Raw genomic sequence first — 19789 nt, 5'->3', positions numbered from 1 at the left:
ATCCCCAGAACCGTAAGACAGTAAATTTGTGTTGGCCACAGCACTCTAGCCTGGGCGACAGAGCGAGACTCCGTCTCAAAAAAAAAAAAAGAAATTCTCACTGCTAACAGAGCAGTGTGAAGTCAACCTGGGACCCTCAAGCTTGTAGGGGGAGGGTCATCCACCATTACTGAGGCTTGAGTAGGCACTTCCCCCTCATAGTGTAAACAAAGCCATCGGGAAGTTTGTACTGGGTGGAAACCACCACAGCTCAGCAAAGCTGCTGTAGCCAGACTGCCTCTCTAGATTCCTCCTCTCTGGTCAGGGTATCTCTGAAATAAAGGCCCCAACCCCAGTCAGAAGTATATAGAAAAAACTCCTTTCTCCCTGGGACGCAGCACCTGGGGGAAAGGGAAGCTGTGGGTGCAGCTTCAGCAGACTTAAACATTCCTGCCCGCCGGCTCTGAAAAGAGCAGCAGATATACCAGCACAATGCTCGAGCTCTGCTAAGGGACAGACTGCCTCCTCAAGTGGGTCCCTGACCCCTATTCCTCCTGACTGGGAGACACCTCCCAGCAGGGGATGACAGACACCTCATACAGGAGAGCTCCAGCTGGCATCTGGTGGGTGCCCCTCTGGGACGAAGCTTCCAGAGCAAGGAGCAGGCAGCAGCAACCTTTGCTAATCTGCAGCCTCCATTGGTGATACCCAGGCAGACAGGGTCTGGAGTGGACCTCCAGCAAACTCCAAAAGACCTGCAGAAGAGGGGCCTGACTGTTAGAAGAAAAATTAACAAACAGAAAGGAATAAAATCAACATCAACAAATAGGATGCCCACACAAAAACCCCATCCAAAGGTCATCAGCATCAAAGATCAAAGGTAGATAAATCCAGGAAGATGAGGAAAAACCAGTGCAAACATGCCGAAATTCCAAAAACCAGAAGGCCTCTTCTCCTCCAAAAGATCACAACTCCTCACCAGCAAGGGAACAAAACTGGATGGAGAATGACTTTAACGAATTGACAGAAGTAGACTTCAGAAGGTGGGTAATAACAAATTCCTCCAGCTAAAGGGGCATGTTCTAACCCAATGTAAGGAAGCTAAGAACCTTCATAAAAGGTTACAGGAACCACTAACTAGAATAATCCATTTAGAGAAGAACATAAATGACCTGATGGAGCTGAAAAAAACAGCATGAGAACTTCTTGAAGCATACACAAGTATCAATAGCCAAATCAGTAAAGCAGAAGAAAGGATATCAGAGATTGAAGATCAACTTAATGAAATAAAGTATGAAGACAAGATTAGAGAAAAAAAGAATGAAAAGGAATGAATAAAGCCTCCAAAGAATATGGGACTATGTGAAAAGACCAAACCTACATTTGATTGGTGTACCTGAAAATGATGGGGAGAATGGAACCAAGTTGGAAAACGCACTTCAGGATATCATCCAGGAGAATTTCCCCAATCTAGCAAGACAGGCCAACATTCAAATTCAGGAAATACAGAGAACACCACAAAGATAATCCTCGAGAGGAGCAACCCCAAGACACATAATCATCAGATTCACCAAGGTTGAAATGAAGGAAACATTTTAAGGGCAGTCAGAGAGAAAGGTCAGGTTACCTACAAAGGGAAGCCCATCAGACTTAACAGTGGATCTCTCTGTAGAAACGCTAGAAGCCAGAAGAGAATGGGGACCAATATTAAACATTCTTAGGGAAAAGAATTTTCAATCCAGAATTTCATATTCAGCCAAACAAAGCTCATCAGTAAAGGAGAAATAAAATCCTTCACAGACAAGCAAATGCTGAGAGATTTTGTCGCTACCAGGCCTGCCTTACAAGAACTCCTGAAGGAAGCACTAAATATGGAAAGGAAAAATCTGTACCAGCCACTGCAGAACCATACCAAAATATAAAGACCAACAACACTATGAAGAAACTGCATCAACTAATGGGCAAAATTAACAGCTAGCATCAAGATAACAGGATCAAACTGACACATAACAATATTAACCTTAAATGTAAATGGGCTAAATGCCCCAATTAAAAGACACAGATTGGAAAATTGGATAAAGAGTCAAGACCTATAGGTGTGCTGTGTTCAGGAGATCCATCTCACATGCAAAGACACACAAAGGGGTTGCAACCCTAGTCTCTGTAAAACAGACGTTAAACCAACAAAGATCAAAAAAGACAAAGAAGGGCATTACATAATGGTAATGGGATCAATGCAACAAGAGCTGGCTATCCTAAATGCATATGCACCCAATACAGGAGCACCCAGATTCATAAAGCAAGTTCTTAGAGACCTACAAAGAGACTTAGACTTCCACACAATAATAGTGGGAGACTTTAACACCCCACTGTCAATATTAGATCAATGAGACAGAAAATTAACAAGGATATTCAGGACTCAAACTCAGCTCTGGACCAAGCAGACCTAATAAACATCTGCAGAACTCTGCACCCCAAATCAACAAAATATACATTCTTCTCAGTACCACATAGCATTTATTCTAAAATTGACCACATAATTGGAAGTAAAACATTCCTCAGCAAAGGTAAAAGAATTGAAATCATATCAAATGGCCTCTTAGACCACAGTGCAATCAAATTAGAACTCAAGATTAAGAAACTCACTAAAAACTGCACAACGACATGGAAACTGAACAACTTGCTTCTAAATGACTACTGGGTAAATCATGAAGTAAAGGCAGAAATAAATAAGTTCTTTGAAACCAATGAGAACAAAGACACAATGTATCAGAATCTCTGGGACACATTTAAAGCAGTGTTTAGAGGGAAATTTATAGCACTAAGTGCCTACAGGAGAAAGCAGGAAAGATCTAAAATCAACACGCTAACATCACAAATAAAAGAATTAGAGAAGCAGGAGCAAACAAATTCAAAAGCTAGTAGAAGACAAGAAATAACTAAGATCAGAGCAGAACTGAAGGAGACAGAGAAACAAAAAAATCAATGAATCCAGGAGCTGGTTTTTTGAAAAGATTAGCAAAATAGACCACTAGCCAGACTAATAAAGAAGAAAAGAGAGAAGAATCAAATAGACACAATAAAAAATGATAAAGGGGGTATCACCACTGATCCCACAGAAATACAAACTACCATCAGAGAATAGTATAAACACCTCTACACAAATAAACTAGAAAATCTGTAAGAAAATCCTGGACACATACACCCTCCCAAGACTAAACCAGGAAGAAGTTGAATCCCTGAATAGACCAATAGCAGCCTCTGAAATTGAGGCAATAATTAATAGCCTAACAACCAAAAAAAGTCTGAAATTGAGGCAGTAATTAATAACCTACCAATGAAAAAAAAGCCCAGATCCAGATGGATTCACAACCTAATTCTACCACAGTTACAAAGAGGAGCTGGTACCATTTCTTCTGAAACTATTCCAAATGATAGAAAAAGAGGGACTCCTCCCTCTTTTTCTCCCTCATTTCCTCCCTCTCCTCCCTAACTCATTTTATGAGGCCAGCATCATCGTGATACCAAAACCTGGCAAAAAAAAAAGAAAACTACAGGCCAATATCCCTGATGAACATCGATGCGAAAATCCTCAATAAAATACCAGCAGCACCTCAAAAAGCTTATCTGTCACAATCAAGTCAGCTTCATCCCTGGAATGCAAGGCTGGTTCAACATTTGCAAATCAATAAACATAGAGCTTCTGCACAGCAAAAGAAGCTATCATCAGAGTGAACAGACAACCTAGAGAATAGGAGAAAATTTTTGCAACCTATCCATCTGACAAAGGTTTAATATCTATAATCTACAAGGAATCTAAACAAATTTACAAGGAAAAAACAACCCCATCAAAAATTGAGCAAAGGATATGAACAGACACTTCTCAAAAGAAGACATTTATGTGGCCAGCATACATGAAAAAAAAAGCTCATCATCACTGATCATTGGAGAAATACAAATCAAAATCACAATGAGATACCATCTCACACCAGTTAGAATGGCCATCATTAAAAAGTCAGGAAACAACAGATGTGGAGAGGATATGGAGAAATAGGAACGCTTTTACACTGTTGGTGGGAGTGTAAATTAGTTCAACCATTGTGGAAGACAGTGTGGTGATTCCTCAAGGATCTAGAACCAGAAATACCATTTGACTCAGCAATCCCATTACTGGGTATATACCCAAAGGATCATAAATCATTATACTATAAAGGCACATGCACATATATTTTTATTGCAGCACTATTCACAATAGCAAAGACTTGGAACCAACCCAAATGCCCATCAATGATAGACTGGATAAAGAAAATATGGCACATATACACCATGGGATACAATGCAGCCATAAAAAAAAAAAAAAAGGATGAGTTTATGTCCTTTGCAGGGACATGGATGAAGCCAGAAACCATCATTCTCAGCAAACTAACACAGGAACAGAAAACCAAACACTGCATGTTCTCACTCATAAGTCGGAGTTGAACAATGAGAACACATGGACACAGGGAGGGATGGGGGACAAGGGGAGGAATAGCATTAGGAGAAATACCTAATGTAGATGACAGGTTGATGGGTGCAACACACCACCATGGCACATGTATACATATATAACAAACCTGCATGTTTTGTACATGTATCCCAGAACTTAAAGTATATAAAAAAAGAACATATAAGAAAACTAAAAAAAAAAAAATACATGTATAGTATGTTCATATCAGCATTGTTCATAATGTTCATAATGGCAAAAAACTATAAATAACTTAAATGTTCATCCACTATGAATAATTAATCATGATATAACTACACAATGGTATATTGTACAATAGTGAAAATTAACAAAGTACTACTGTATATATTTTTGTGGCTGAATCTTAAAAATCTTATAAACATAATGATGAGTAAAAGAAGTGAATCACCAAAGACACCATATATATAAAGATATATGTGTTTATATATACATACATATGTAGGTGTATATATGTGTGTGCATGTGTGTGTGTATAACTCAACAGTACTGTTTGAGGATACATGTATGCAGCAAAGACTTTTTAAAAAGCAAAAGGATGATCAAACACAAATTTCAGGGAGATGGGTACCTTTGCAGGGAAAGAAATCAAAGAGATAGTATGTGAAGCAGTTCACAGATAGACTAAACAAACTGTTTCTTAAGTTGGTTGTGGACTTACAAGTATTTGTTCTAATATTATACTCCATAACTTGCATGTGTATTATTTTGTAAGTATCAAATATTATAATGTTTAAAAATCAGCACTTAGCAAAAAAAATGAATTGAAGGAACTTCTTTAGCCTTAGTTATCAAAATCCTACAGCAAAACAATGTGGGATAAAATACTGGTGAAACATTAAGGATGAAATATCAAAGCATAACCTTTAAAGTCAAAAAGAAGACAAGATAGTCATTGAATATAAAAATGTTGATACTCCCCAAATCAGTCAATCAATGTACTGAAATCCTAATCAAATTCCCAACAAGCTTCTGCTTAATTTTTCTTCATATTTGCAGAACTGAACAAGCTCATCCTAAATCCATATGGAAAATCTAAATTCCAAAAATAGCCAAGATAATCTTGAAGATCAATAGCTCAGCAGAGAAACATTCCCTATTGGATACTCGGGGCTTTTTTTAGAGTTAGAACAGTTAAAGGAATATCATATCCACAGAGAGGATATCTATAGAAACATAATACATGAAAAATAGCATTATAAACTGAAGAAGAAGTAATTGACATTCAAAAATGATACTAGATAATTAATTATCCATATGGAAAAAAACATCATATCCCTACTTCAGACTGTGAAATAAATACTAAGGAAATAAAAACAAGCATTTAGAACTTTTAGGAAAAAATATAGGAGAATATCTTTATCGTCATGAGGTCAGAAAGAATTTCTTAAAGCAGAAAAACACTAACCATAAGGAGAAAAGAAGACTGATAAATTTTACCAAATTAAAATTTAAAACAAAAATTTAGGAGTTGGAAATATTGTTTTAGTGCATAAAATCAATAAAAAGATTGTATAGTAAACAATACACTAGTTTCCAGAAATCAACAAGGAAAGACAAATGACCCAATGAAAAGAAACAGTCAAAGGATAAGAACAGATAATTCACAGAAAACTAAATGGCCAATATTCATGTGAACAGATGCTCAACACCACAAGAATTCAGGGAAATTCGTGTTATGACAAGATCCCATTTCAAAACAATCAGATTGGCCAATATTTAAAGGTCTGGCAATATCAATAACAGGTGAGGATATAGAACGGGTGAACTTTCATATGCTGCTAACAGAGATACAAACTCATGGCCTCATTTCAGAGCTGATCTAGTAATATCTAGCAAATCTAAAGGTATTCATACTTTACAACTCAGCATGCCACTTCCAGGTGTCTATACTAGAAAAAAACTCTAGCATATGTTCACGAGGAAAAATATATTATACTGCCAACTGTATTGAAAGAAAACTAAAAGTTAATCAACAAGAGAATGGATAAATTGACTATATTAATCAAAATAATATAAACAACAGTTAAAGATGAATAAAGTGAAACTACATATGTCAGCATAAAAATAGAAACAAATAAGCTATAGAAATAAATGTACAGTACAAGGCTTATATAAAATTTACTAGATGTAAATCAATACTGTATATTGAATATATAGATCCACATGCATGTGGTAAAAATACTGAAATATGCATCAAAATGATAAACACCAAATTCAGATTTATGACAGGGCCAGGACTGGAGTGAGACAAGCATCAAGCCTAGGATGCAAAATTTAAGGATGTACTCACTCTCAATTTTGCAAGTACAGGCCGTAAACCTAAGAGTGAGTGCTTCCTTAAGTTTTGTGCCCTCAGCACAAGGCTCATCTCATCTTATCTTGGACCTGTTAGGTGAGATACACAAAGACTTCATCTACCACCTGTGGAGTTTATTTCTTTAAAAAAATACAAATAAAAAAGTCTGTTGTGCAAGTATATCCCTATAGAGAAGGTTTGTATTTGCTTCTGCTGGATTTTACATGTTCAAGACTAGTTGTTAGGTTACTTTCTTGGACTGGAATTGTCATAATGTGTCAATATTAGGAATGTGAACTTTAAACACAAGTGCAGCAAGGAGTTGGTATAATAATTTCCCATGGAAGATTCCTCTTTCTCTTCAGAGAATAATCAAAAGAAAGGCATGCAACTAAACTTGGCAGTGAGCTCCTCTCTCCCACAGCTTTGCATCCTGAGCAGAATATGAGAACATGGAGGGGAGGGGACCAGTTTGGAATTTGTGCCAGGGTTGGCACCCTGAGCAGTTTCTACTGACTTGGTTCCTGTCTTATTTCCAAGCCTAGTTCTCCAAACTTCTTACCAATTCTGTAAGCTTCTCAACATCCTCCAGCAATTTCTCATTCTCCTTAATTTAGTCAATTTCTTTTGCTTGGAACCAAAGAGCCATACCAATATACTTAGCCTCATGCTGTCAAACAAGGAATTTATATATTTCCACTTGTTATGATTCGATCCTTAGGAATAAACTTTCTCAGCATTATTTGATTTCCCATTCGGTTTGCCTACAAGGAGAATGTGTACTAAACATTTTAACTTGAGTATTTCAGAAGATAAAACTCTTCTATTTGTCTTTATCAATTAAGGAATTGCCATTTTCTTTTTACATATTAGTTTTATAAACTTAATGCATGTGAGTTTTCCCCAGAAATTTCTGTTGAATACATGAGAAAATAAAATTTCCAAGCATATAAGCTAAGGACCAGACCCTAGACAACTATCCAAGATAATGAATATCACCCAGGTAAGCCTCTCAGAAAATAGCTGCTGGTCTTTCTGGTAGCCAAAATACCACTGACAAAGTGTTGTCTGTTTTCCCTATTACATTTCTATCCTACCTCAGTTATTTTGAAGTTCTTGCTTTGGTACCTCTCTCTGAGATGCTCTTTCCCATGTATTAAAACCTCTAGCTTTTGGGGCTGGGCACAGTCACTCACACCTGTAATTCCAGTGCTTTGGAAGGCAGAGGCAGGAGGACTGCTTGAGGCTAGGGCTTCAAGACCAGCCTGGGCAACATAGCGAGAGCCTCATCTCTACAAAAAATTTAAATATTATCCAGATGTGGTGGTGTGTGGCCTGTAGTCCTAGTTACTTGGGAGCCTGAGACAGGAGGATCGCTTGAGCCCAGGAGTTCCAGGCAGCAGTAAGCTATGACTATGCCACTGTACTCTAGCCTGGACAGAAGAGCAAGATCCTGTCTCTAAAAAACAAAAACATACAAACTTCTAGCTTTCATTTTATTTGCTGAGCTGATAAGATGTGCACAACCCAAGCTCAGGGAAATTAGGCCTTTCCATGATCTGGTTAATAATTCCATTCTCTTTTCCAATCTTCCTTTTATACCTCTTCATGCCTATATGGAAATGGTTTTCAATATCTTGCCATTATGTATGATTTTACCTCTAATGCATAATAAAAATAAAAGCTTTAATTTATAATTTCCTTTGAAAGAATAAGAGCATCTCTCTCTCTCTCTCTCTCTCTCTCTCTCCTGTCCCCTCTATCTTTCTCTCTCTCACACACACACACACCCCACAAATATGCACACAAATAGCAGCATTTTATATAAGTCAAATGAAACTTCAACAACAATAGGCTTGAGAGAGGGAAGTCATGGAAGGGCAGCCTTGAGAAAGAATGTAGCTAACAGGATACCCGCAGCTATACCAACTGTTGATATCTGAAGCTAAAGTGAAGATTACATGTGTATGAGCCTTAGATCACCATTTTTTAAGTGTTGGCTTTCAGTGTAGCCTCCTTGGCCTGAATCACTGTGTAGTCATTAATGTGCAAAGGACATGCTCCTGACTTACTTGTTCTCCAGTCATAGCTACGCCTATAGCACCTGAATAAAGATTTGCCAAGCTGACCTGTGGTGCTGGCTACACAAAGAATTACAGTCTCAGGTATGAACAAATCCAGTATTTCACCAACTGTGTCATTTAGAGTCATCTTACCTCCTCTGTCTTTAAAACTTCCCATATTCGAGCATGATCTTCCACCAGCCAGTGTCCCGTGCTTTCTACCTTGGTGGAAAGTTTGAATTTAGACACCTCCTGAGTAGGTTCTCCCACAGGTTTCACCTCCATCTTGAAAGAGGCAGGCAGGAGGCATTACGGATCTGTGTGGAAGAATAAAGTGTGATCCAGATTAAAACAATGAGTAACATTAAGAGAGACATGGAAGCAAATTATCATGCTTGACTTATGACTAGTGAGACCGTTAAAGACAGTATCATAATAGGCATCAACTTTTATGGCCACTTTTATATTCTAAATATTCATTATTGGTATCTTAACGCAGGCTTTGGGAAGTAAGAATGCATTCTGATAATGGTAAACTGGTACAAATTTTAAAGCAAAGCACAAGCCATCATCTGCCTGTTACACCTGCTTATCACTTGGCTTTGGCGCTCTCAGGGGGAGAGATGGAAATGGGTTGCTGTCAGGCAAACCTGAGTGATGTTTTCATATTTCCATGCCAAGTGCTCCATATGGAAGAAGCACTGGCTATGATGTCAAGAATTTTACTCTTCAAACATCTATTATGTACTTGTGTATATGAGGCTCCAACCTAGGCATACACAAATAATTCAGTAGTTTGCCTCTTAACCTTAAGAAGCTTAGAACCTCAGGGCAGAAAGATTGTAAACAAGTATTAACAATATGATATATTACAACATAGTGTCTGAAATGCCACAATAATTGTGTTTCTAAACTGCAATGAAAGCCGAGGAAGATTTGATATTCACTGGCTGTGCACTTTCTTGGGCCTTGGTTTCACTAACAGTTTCTGTAAGATATTATTTAAAAATTGATGCCAATCTTACAAGGTCTACCTCTTTGACATCTTTCCATTCGCCACTAGCTTGTTCAGAATCTCATCACATCTTGCCTGGCTCAGTCCCATACTATCATAAGAGTCTCCTTGCCTCCATTCAAATCTCTTTGAGTCTATTCTTGGTGTAATTGTTCTAAAAAGGAAAACTGTTACTGATGTTCCATCTACCTAAAACTTTTCCTAAAGAATGAAACCCAAATTCCTTCATGCAGCATCCAAGGATCTTTATGTCTGGCTTCCTCCACCTTTTCCTCCCACCTCATGCATGCACTGCTGCCTCCTCAGCCACTGTTTCAGCCATTTGAAAGTATCTATGGACCCCAGATACACCTGGTGCCTATAGCCTTTGTTTGTGACACCTTCTCTCCAATCCCCACCCCAGGAGAATACAGGCCTCCCTCCTTTGTTACTCTATGTACTCTAGACAAACTTCTATCATGTCACCTGTAACACCTTATTATATTTATTTGCTTTCAATTCTATTTCCCCCTTCTAGTCTTATAAGCATCTTGAGACTAGAGATAGTATCATATACAGAATAAGTACTAAATAAATGTTTTATGAATCATTAATTCGATCATTTAGTAAATCATGACAATCCATTGAAAAGGAGGCAGCAGATCTTACATATTCAAGTAACAGATGTAAAAGTCAGGTTACCTCTTCCTTTTAACTTTTTTATTGACTTAGTGGGCTATAAGTTTTTCATAAAAAAGGGATAAGTCTAACATTCATCACACACTCCCAAGCAGCTTATAATGCAAGATAGAATTGCTCATTAGTTAACAACAGGCTGGTTTTCATGGAAATGTCTTCAAGGAATTATGTCTGCAAAACCCAGGTGTTAGGCTCACATAACCCACTACCCAAATAGAAGTAAGTGGAAATTGAAACCTGTATGAGTGACAGGAGTGACAGGTCAGTGGATTTAAGAAAATCATCATCTGCAGAGGAGTAACTTCTCTGCTCTGGGGCTTCCCATGCTCCATCTAAGCCATGGAGAGTGAGCCCATCTGCTTGCAGAGAGCAATGATGAAGAAACTGATAACCAAAACCATCGTGAAGTACTTAGAAACACAGCGCACTTAATACCCTCCCACTAGGAACCAGGAAACAAAACCTACATAATTAATGAACAAAGTTCCTCTGAGTGGACACACTAATAAATGATGCTGACACACACACACAAGGAAATAAACAAAGCAGAGTCATGTAGAGATTTCAGTCCAAAAAAAGGAAATTAAAATAAACAGACAAAATGGAAACAGGCCAGATTAGTAGGAAAGGAAATTCCACTGTTGTTATTGGAGAAATACTGTAAACAACAACAAATAAATCAAAACAAAGTAGGAAAACTACATAAAATGGTTTTGGCTGTCTCCTTTGTATATTATGGAAACAAAACTGGATAAAATAGACAAAGTATGAAATCCCATGGGAACAATGGAACATCTGTAAGTGTAACGTGTTCCAGAGACCCCACAGCTTACTCTACTGTCTGCCCACAGCTGCTTTCTCATCTCCGCAGTGTGGGTGAAAGTTGGCAAATTTTCAGTGTTGAAGACTGAACTCTACTGTGCACTGACTTCCCACAGATTGCTCCTCACCCTGTTTGGGAAGAAGATGTTATTGTGAGTTTTAAACCATTCCAAAGCACTCAGGAACTAAGGAGGGACTCAAGAGAGGCAGCCAGTTCTTACAAGGCTCTTCAAGCATTCTGAGATCCTCCACCCTATCTGAGACTGGAAGTCTTTTTCATTTATCCTCAGTGTATCTCTGCACTTATTAAAATGACCATATGTAGAATATATCTTGAGCTTCCACTGCATACCAGCCACTGTGCTAGGCGTTTCCCACATTATCTGTAATCCACACAATAAACCTGAGAGGTAGATATCACCATTTTACAACAATGAAAAAATGAGATTCAGAGAGGTTAAATAACTTTACTACACTGCTAGAAAGCTGCAGAGTTCCCAAGTTCATGCTCTCTCTCCTAGATCAGTTCAGAAAGCCTTCAGCTCCATCCTACTCTCCCATCACTGGTAGAATGCAACCTCCTTCTCATGCCCCTTCCTCCATAGACTAGAGCTAGAGTGTCTGTGTCTCAGCTCCCTGGCACAATGGTGCCCCCTTGAGATATGGTCACATCTGATGAGTACACAGGTAAGGATAGCATAGAGGTAAGAAAACATCACACGGAATGGATCATTCCTTTTCCTTTTTACTGACATCTCAACTTCTGACCAGGGTGAGCTCTGTGAGTGTGTGACCTACGAAATCACACAGAGCCCCATGCTCAGAAGAGCCTCATGCTTTGTTTAATGCTTTGCTGTTGCTACCTTAAAATTCTTAATTTTTGAACAAGGGGCCTTCTATTTTCATTTTGCACTGAGCCCCACAAATAATATAGCCAGTCCTGCTGCCAACCTGTCTTTTCCTCTTCAAATCTAACATTTTATTCCATACTTTCTTTATTCTTTTCTTTTTTTTCTTTGAGACAGGGTCTTGTGCTATCACCCAGGCTGGAGTGCAGTGGTGCAATCTCGGCTCACTGCAATCTCTGACTCCTGGGTTCATGCGATTCTCCTGCCTCAGCTTCCCGAGTAACTGGGATTACAGATGCCTGCCACCATGCCCAGCTGATTTTTGTATTTTTAATAGAGATGAGATTTTACCATGCTGGCTAGGCTGGTCTCGAACTCTTGGCCTCAAATTATCCACCTGCCTCAGCCTCCCACAGTGCTGGGATTATAGGCATGAGCCACCTCATCCAGCTTCCATACTTTCTTTAAACAATTCATGCATTATAGGTTTCCTACCTATTCCCTTCTAGCTCTTTTTAGGAGCTAGAAGTCTATGTTACAGAGTCATCATTTATTTGTTAAAATTAAAATAGGAGGCATATGTAGACTTTCCACTAACCTCTGATATACGGTGCATCTTACAGTTGAACTACTGACTTCTTTCTTTCTTTCTTTCTTTCTTTTTTTTCTTGAGACGGAGTCTTGCTCTGTCACCCAGACTGGAATGCAGTGGCATGATCTCAGCTCACTGCTACCTCTGCCTCCAGGGTCCTGGTTCAAGTGATTCTCATGCCTCAGCCTCCTGAGTAGCTGGGATTACAGGCATCTGCCACCACCTCCAGCTAATTTTTGTATTTTTTAATAGAGACAGGGTTTTGCCACGTTGGCCAGGCTGGTCTGGAACTCCTGACCTCAGGTGATCTGCCCGCCTCAGCCTCCCAAAGTGCTGGAATTACAGGCATGAGCCACCGCACCCAGCCTGCCTTCTTTCTTAAAACACACAGTCAAGGGGTACAAGACAACCTCCAGGCAATACCATTAATATGGGCCCTTTAACAGAATCATCAGATAATATGAAATCACTGGAAACCTAAAAGGCAAAACTTTCTGTTCTAGTTAACAACTGGTCCAAAATATCATAAGCCTTATGGACTCTTTTGGAAACCAATTTTGAATAATTTTTAATTTAAAACACCTGATACCCAAAACAGAATTTTGTTTAAACCACTTGAGAGTAAAATCAGCCTTAAGTTGGGAGTGGGGTGAAAAAAGGAACCTGTATGTATAGAAAGGTAAATCTGATCAGAGAACATAAAAGCAAAATTTTTCTCAAAAATTTAAAAAAGAAAATTGCTTGGGAATTTTTTTGTAATTGTAAAAGGATTGTGATTGTACACTGCCTCTACCTTATGAAGCACAGAAATAAAATTAAAACAGGGAAGACAAGTGTGGTGGGATGGAAGAAACATGTGCTTGCTTGACACTGAGAAACAATCTGCAGATGAGAAAGCCATGGAAAGATTTTTTTTTTTTTGTAGAGACAGACTCTCACTATGCTGCCCAGGCTGGTCTCACCTGGGCTCAAGTGATCCTCCTGCCTCAATCTCCCCAAAGTGCTAAGATTACAGGCATGAGTCACTGTGCCTATTCTTCTTTTTAAAATATTTACTAACACTATGCTTATACTATCTCTAATACGTAATCATAACTTATTTCTTCTATTCCTTCCAAAATAATCATCGACTGGAGGTCATAACATTTTCCACGGTCATAACAAAGGGCGCAGCTGATGGCTTCATATCCTAAGTGATCATTATGCACCAAAAGTAAATGAGCGGCTTCTCAGAGGCTAATCTTGAAAACTAAGTATTAAAATGACAATCTAAGAACACAATAATTTGCCATTATTAGTGCCTGTTCTTGCTATCAGATAAAAATTATCCATCACTTCCATGGATGCCCTTTTTTTGAAACATGGCTTTAAAAGAAAGTGCTAGGACACAACTCCACTCAAGTCTGTATTTATTTTATTAACCTCTATGCTGAACTTTGTTTGATAAATCACTTTGTAATTTATTGAATTTTACTTTCCTTCTTATAATAAATAGCATATGAGACATCCCTCATAAATCATTATCTTTTTTCTCCTCCCCCTCCTCTTTAAATATGTTTTGGAAGGAAAAGAAAGTGTTTAAAATTCAGAAACTAACTGAAATGATTTGGTGCTTCTTATCTTTATCTATTAGGGTCATGCTTTTCTTCTTCCTTTGCAGACTCCATTATATGTGATAATAATAACATTTCTGCTTACTTCCCTTTTGCTTCTACCTGAAGAAATCTTTCAGTTTTTCAAACTCAACTCAGATTTCTTCTAATCTTGAAAATGTCTGGCATTTACCCTGTTCCAGTCCCTTGCCATGATTATTTGTCTTTCTAGCATTTCTTTCCTCCTACATTCTCTCTTCCTCATTCCTCTTCCTAATGAGCTGAGGTTCTGTCCAGATAAGATAGGTTTGTTTATCTTTATCTCCTACTATCTTCAACTCTTCCACCTAGAAGGCTATCAAGAGCAGTCTTTGCATTTTAGTTTTACTCAAAGGTTCAGAACTGCATAATGTAAAGTGCACTGAAATTCTAGTCACAAGACCTGAGTTAAAATCATGAAGCTACAGTTAATTCTCTGTGTAACCATTAAGCAAGCCATTTCACCTTTCTTAGCCTCAGTGTCCTCATCTTCAATATGAATAGGCTGCAAGACTGCTGAGCCCTCTTACAGCTATAAAAATAAAGCATTCACCTCCCTCAAATGTAGAAAGCAAAACTAATGTGCATTGAATTGTTTTTCCAGAAGAACTGAAGGCTCCAAACCACTAAACAAAACAGTGAAAGGTGATTTCAGTGTTTCACTCACATATTGTACTTAGTCCCATATTATGCATTCACTATTCAAAAGTCAAACAAACAGCATGATATTAAAATAGCCCCTTTACATTCGTGTGTACAATATCAGGGCTTTGACTATTCAGAGATAACCCAAAACTCTCTGACATGTAGTCAATTGTAAGTGTGCCAAGGCTTTTTAAAGCTGGTATTTGGACACGCTTACTCATCCTTAGCATCTAACTCCTGGTTTGATGGTAGACTTCTCTAACCATGATTGCTATTGTGATATCTACAAATTGCGGGATCCAGGAAGGTCTCAAGATACAACCTCCTAATTGTGAAGGGGGCATTATAGTGATCTCACTAATCTATTTCTTCTGAGAACACAGAGAGAACCAGCTATCCAGAATTGAAGATTACCATATGAAAACGGAAACTGGGGCACAGACAGACATCAGAAGGGAAGGACTCCAGAAAGCCACAGCAGAGAGAGAGATTCCTACTGCCCTGAGAAAGGAAGCCCATCAGATTATTTCGTAGTAATACTAAACGTTGCTTGTGTTTGAACTGGAGGTATAAGTCAATGTACTAGGAGGTAAGAGAGAAACAGATTCCTATTATCTCTTCCTCTTTGGAATCTCAGCAGCATTTCAAGTCTATCTATATAAGGCAACTCAGTTATATCCTGAGTATTGCTTTCTTTGCTTTGCATAACTTACTCTGGTCTCCCCTGCTAGCCTGCCAGCTCTTTAAGAGCAAGATTAGACACATGTTTGCTGCACTGCTTCAATTTTTTACAAAACTCCATCACCCTTTTAAAAAATAGATTTTTACTTTTTTATTAAAGAAAATTTACTGGAAGAAGGAATTCAGCATTCAACATGATCATGTATTTTGGAATAAATGTCAATCATTGGGCAACCATTTTCAAAGGAATTTTAATTATATAGTGTCTCCCTGAATGCTGAGCAAAGTTGCACAATACTGTCTGCGGAGTTAGAAGTGACTCTGGGAGCAACTGTCTCCTGTTAAATGTAGAAAATTAAAGAAGTGCAAGGCATTCCTGCTTTATTCCAGTTGATATTTTAAAAGACTCGTCCAACTGGTCTTCAAACCGCATACTTTCTCCTCCTTAATGATAGTATTTGGCAAAAGTTTTTAATAATAAAAAAAAAGAAAAATCCAGAGTGGGTTTGTACTACCCTGTGACCCTCCCTGGAGAAATGCTGCTCAGCAATCCCTGCTTTGCTCAACAATCCCTGCTCGGCACAGAGAGCCAACACAAGGGAAAACAGTTGGGCTCCCTTCCTGGTCTCCATTCAGTGCAGCCGTCTGGTCACAAATCTGCAAAGACAGACGTGGGGGAGGGAGAGGATACCTAAACAGAACAGAACTGAGATCACAAAAAATACCCTTTAGCATTCTAAGAGAGATAGAGGGAATTCCAGGGGACTGCCTTTTTTATGGACTATATTTTTATTACGATAAAAAGTTCAGTAATTATGTTGCTGGAAAGCATGAAACGAGACAAAACTGTAAATCACATGACTGTCCCAGGCTCAAATGTTTCACAATTCTGTAAACACCAGCTTTAACTGAGTGAATAAAGGCAAAATGCAAAAACCATTAGGAGAGCATCATCCAGTTCAACAGCCACAGGCTAATTTTTATCAAGTTGAAGGAAATTAAGCTGATTTAGGTCATAGCAATCCTTTAGGTCTCAACAATAACAGCAGCAACGTTGACAACACGATCCCCTCCCCCACAGTGCATTCAATATTCACTACACCAGGTACTGGGCTAGCATATCACAAGCCTCAGTTTATCCTCAGAAGCTCAAATCAAGAGAGATTATGGAATAAGCCCTAGGGTTTCTCTCCGGTTATCCTGACCCAGAGCCGTGCCCTCACCACTCCACGCCACTGCTATCCTTTAACACTCAGTGTTCCACGTACAAAATAACATCATGCAGATGTTCAAAAATCTGAGCTCCTAGGAATCTGAGCTCTCGAAAGGATTCAGAAGTGGACTTCTCATGGGAGGAATGCGAAGATCTAGAAATGTTATATTCAGGGGAAAAAACATCTGTTGAGTTTACCAGTTAATACACAAAATCATTTTAACTAGCTTCCAAATAGACTAGCCCTTCCACATTTCACGTTAAAGAGCAATCTGTTCTCAATCTTTTACTTCACCATAAACAGAAGTTGAATCTATTTAATTACAGTCACTTTACTAAGCCAGAGGAAAATGGAAGGTCCCAATGGGGAAAAACTCTTTCAAGAAAACACTTCTGGGAGAGCATGTAGAGTGAGCTGGCTCTGAGCCAATCCTTATTCCCTCTCACATTCTCTAAGTAGCAAGGACACCATGATTTTCATATATACCGTATACTGCCAAATATCATCCTCCTTCATTTGATCAGATAACACCTTATCACATTACAGAAGACTCTTTGATTAGTGTCACATCATAATGATCTAGTTAGTGCTGAAGACCAAAATACCAGGTTGCCAGATTAACTAGGTGCAAGAAGCTTTATATACAGAGCAGCAATTTTATTCCCATCTAACTATGCTGTTTCTTCTCTGAATGGGAATAAATCCTCCGGAATGAGAATAAATCCTTGTAAGTCGTGCTAAGGACAAAGGAATTGGTCTAATACTCATCCAGCGGGTAGACGGCAGAAGCTATGTGCCTTGGTTAGAGGGAGTTATACTACTGGCTCAACATGGCAAACTTTTCACATGTGGGATCAAAGACTCAATACCCCAGATGAACACATGAACACAGGGACAATGAAACCAAGGGGAAACCGCTAGAGATGCTGCTTCCTGCCACTGCCTTTTGCATAGATCTTGTGACTTTTCCCTGATGACCTGGTGCCCGAAAGCGAATGCAAAGTCAAAGCCATATCTTACAGAATCCTAAAAATCCCTCCCAAAGACTTGAGCTTGACATAATATAGTGACATTTTTATCAGTAAATTCAGTAAAAACTGTTGTGTTGGTCACGATCCATGTATACTACAGAAGATACAATCCCTATTTTTAATGAGAGACCCATTTGTCCTTTAGCAAACCCTGTAAGGACACTCCAACATTAAAAAAAAATTGTTTCCATGTTTTTTTCCTCTTACTCAGAGTTCTGTGAGGGTGTACTGTACCATAGAGAATGCATCCTGCATTCATAAATATGTATCAGAGGAGAAGCAGCTGTTGAATTTACCCTCGATAGTCCATTCAAGATGAAACCCTCGCATTATTTTAGAGTGAACCAAAAGGTTTTAAGCCTAAATGAAGCCTTTGAAAACCAAATTCTACTCTCAAATTTCAAACAAGTTTTCAAAACATGTTTGGAAACTGCTTTGCATAGCAACAGAGTCAGAGTATTTTCAACTCAGCCTATGGGAAGGACATTACTGGGATACATTCAAAAGTTACTCAATTAGAACCTATTTTTTTCTTTAAAATTGCAAATATTCCTAGCAAAACCAAGCCTGGCTTTCTCATCAGGCCTTCACAATAGCACCGGCCATTCATCACAGTCTTTCCAAGGGCTGCATTAAATGACTTGTGTACATCTGCAGGGCTTCTGTGTTTGATCCTAGATTATATTTTCACTAAGGTTAAGGGTTAGAGTTTTGACAGATGTGGCTGTGTTCTAATTGGCCCATTTTATCTGGCCCCTTTCCACACACATACAGTATTCGATAGCCAAGTTTGTGAAGTGCCTCAATTTCGATACTAACAAATGAAGAGTGGATGGAATGTAGGGCTTGAGCACTCAGTTGGGTGTCGGCTTTAGTTTCAGAGTCCATATGAAATCCATGCCAACATCTGTCTTGGGGGGAAAGAGGATCATTTCATTCTGTGTTGCCATTTCATTCCAACTGGGTTACAGTTTCTTTTCTCTTCCTTTTATTCTTCCCTCCTTAAACTTTTACAGGACTTTCCATTTTTTTCATTGCCACAGATTGACCTTGCTATTTCCAATAAACCAAAGTGTAAACTGAACTAAGATTGTGTCTTGCGTTCTGACACCTTAGCGTAATAGCAATCATGCAAATATAGATTTAGCTGGAGGTTTAGAAATAGATTTAGAAATAGAGATTTCTAGCTGGAGGGTTAATGGGCCATATAACAAGATGGCAAATTTGCAGGGGCATGCCATGTAGTTTGGTTAAATCTCACCTAGCACCATGCTGTCACAGGAGGGAAGAAGTCCCTAACGTTTTACGTAGCTATCGCCTAATTATTGTGCCAAGTGTGTATGGGGCAGGGCAAAATAAAGATAAATAAGCCTGTGTTCTCCACCAATCGGCCCTTGAGCTGAGAGTTCTTCATCTCAATTCCTGGGAAGTCTACAATCATATGAGAAGAAAGAGATACATTTCAAAATGACAGATTATACTTCAAAATGATAGGATAGTTGTTAGAAGAGAGAAATACACAAGTGTATTACACCAAGTGCTCTTTGAGGTAAGTATTAATTCCCCATCCAGATGAAACTGAAGCTCAGAGAAATTAAGTGAATTGCCCAAGGTCACAGAGCAGGGTCCAAATTTGAAAACAGATCTGTCTGACTCAGAACGAAGCTTTCATTTTCATTTTGTCACGGCCTTTCAAAATCTTCACAGAATTGTGGCCATGTTACTATTTGGCTTTCTAACTTTAATGCTTTTTTTTTTTTTTTTTTTTT

General features: G+C 38.6%; 1 protein-coding gene across 4 annotated transcripts in view; it reads right to left on the bottom strand.

Moving 5' to 3' along the window:
* RGL1 (ral guanine nucleotide dissociation stimulator-like 1) overlaps nt 1-19789 on the bottom strand; it is a 295913-nt gene that overhangs the window by 181930 nt on the left and 94194 nt on the right. For all 4 annotated transcript variants that reach the window (XM_011934156.1, XM_011934152.1, XM_011934155.1 and 1 more), the window contains one exon: nt 9017-9180. In XM_011934156.1, coding sequence (XP_011789546.1) covers nt 9017-9148 — 132 coding nt within the window. In that variant the 5' untranslated portion in view covers nt 9149-9180. The remainder of the gene's footprint in view (nt 1-9016; nt 9181-19789) is intronic.

Source organism: Colobus angolensis, unplaced genomic scaffold (assembly GCF_000951035.1).
Source record: "Colobus angolensis palliatus isolate OR3802 unplaced genomic scaffold, Cang.pa_1.0 Scaffold132, whole genome shotgun sequence".
Classification (NCBI taxonomy): Eukaryota; Metazoa; Chordata; class Mammalia; order Primates; family Cercopithecidae; genus Colobus; species Colobus angolensis.
This window is presented reverse-complemented; position numbering and strand designations above follow the sequence as displayed.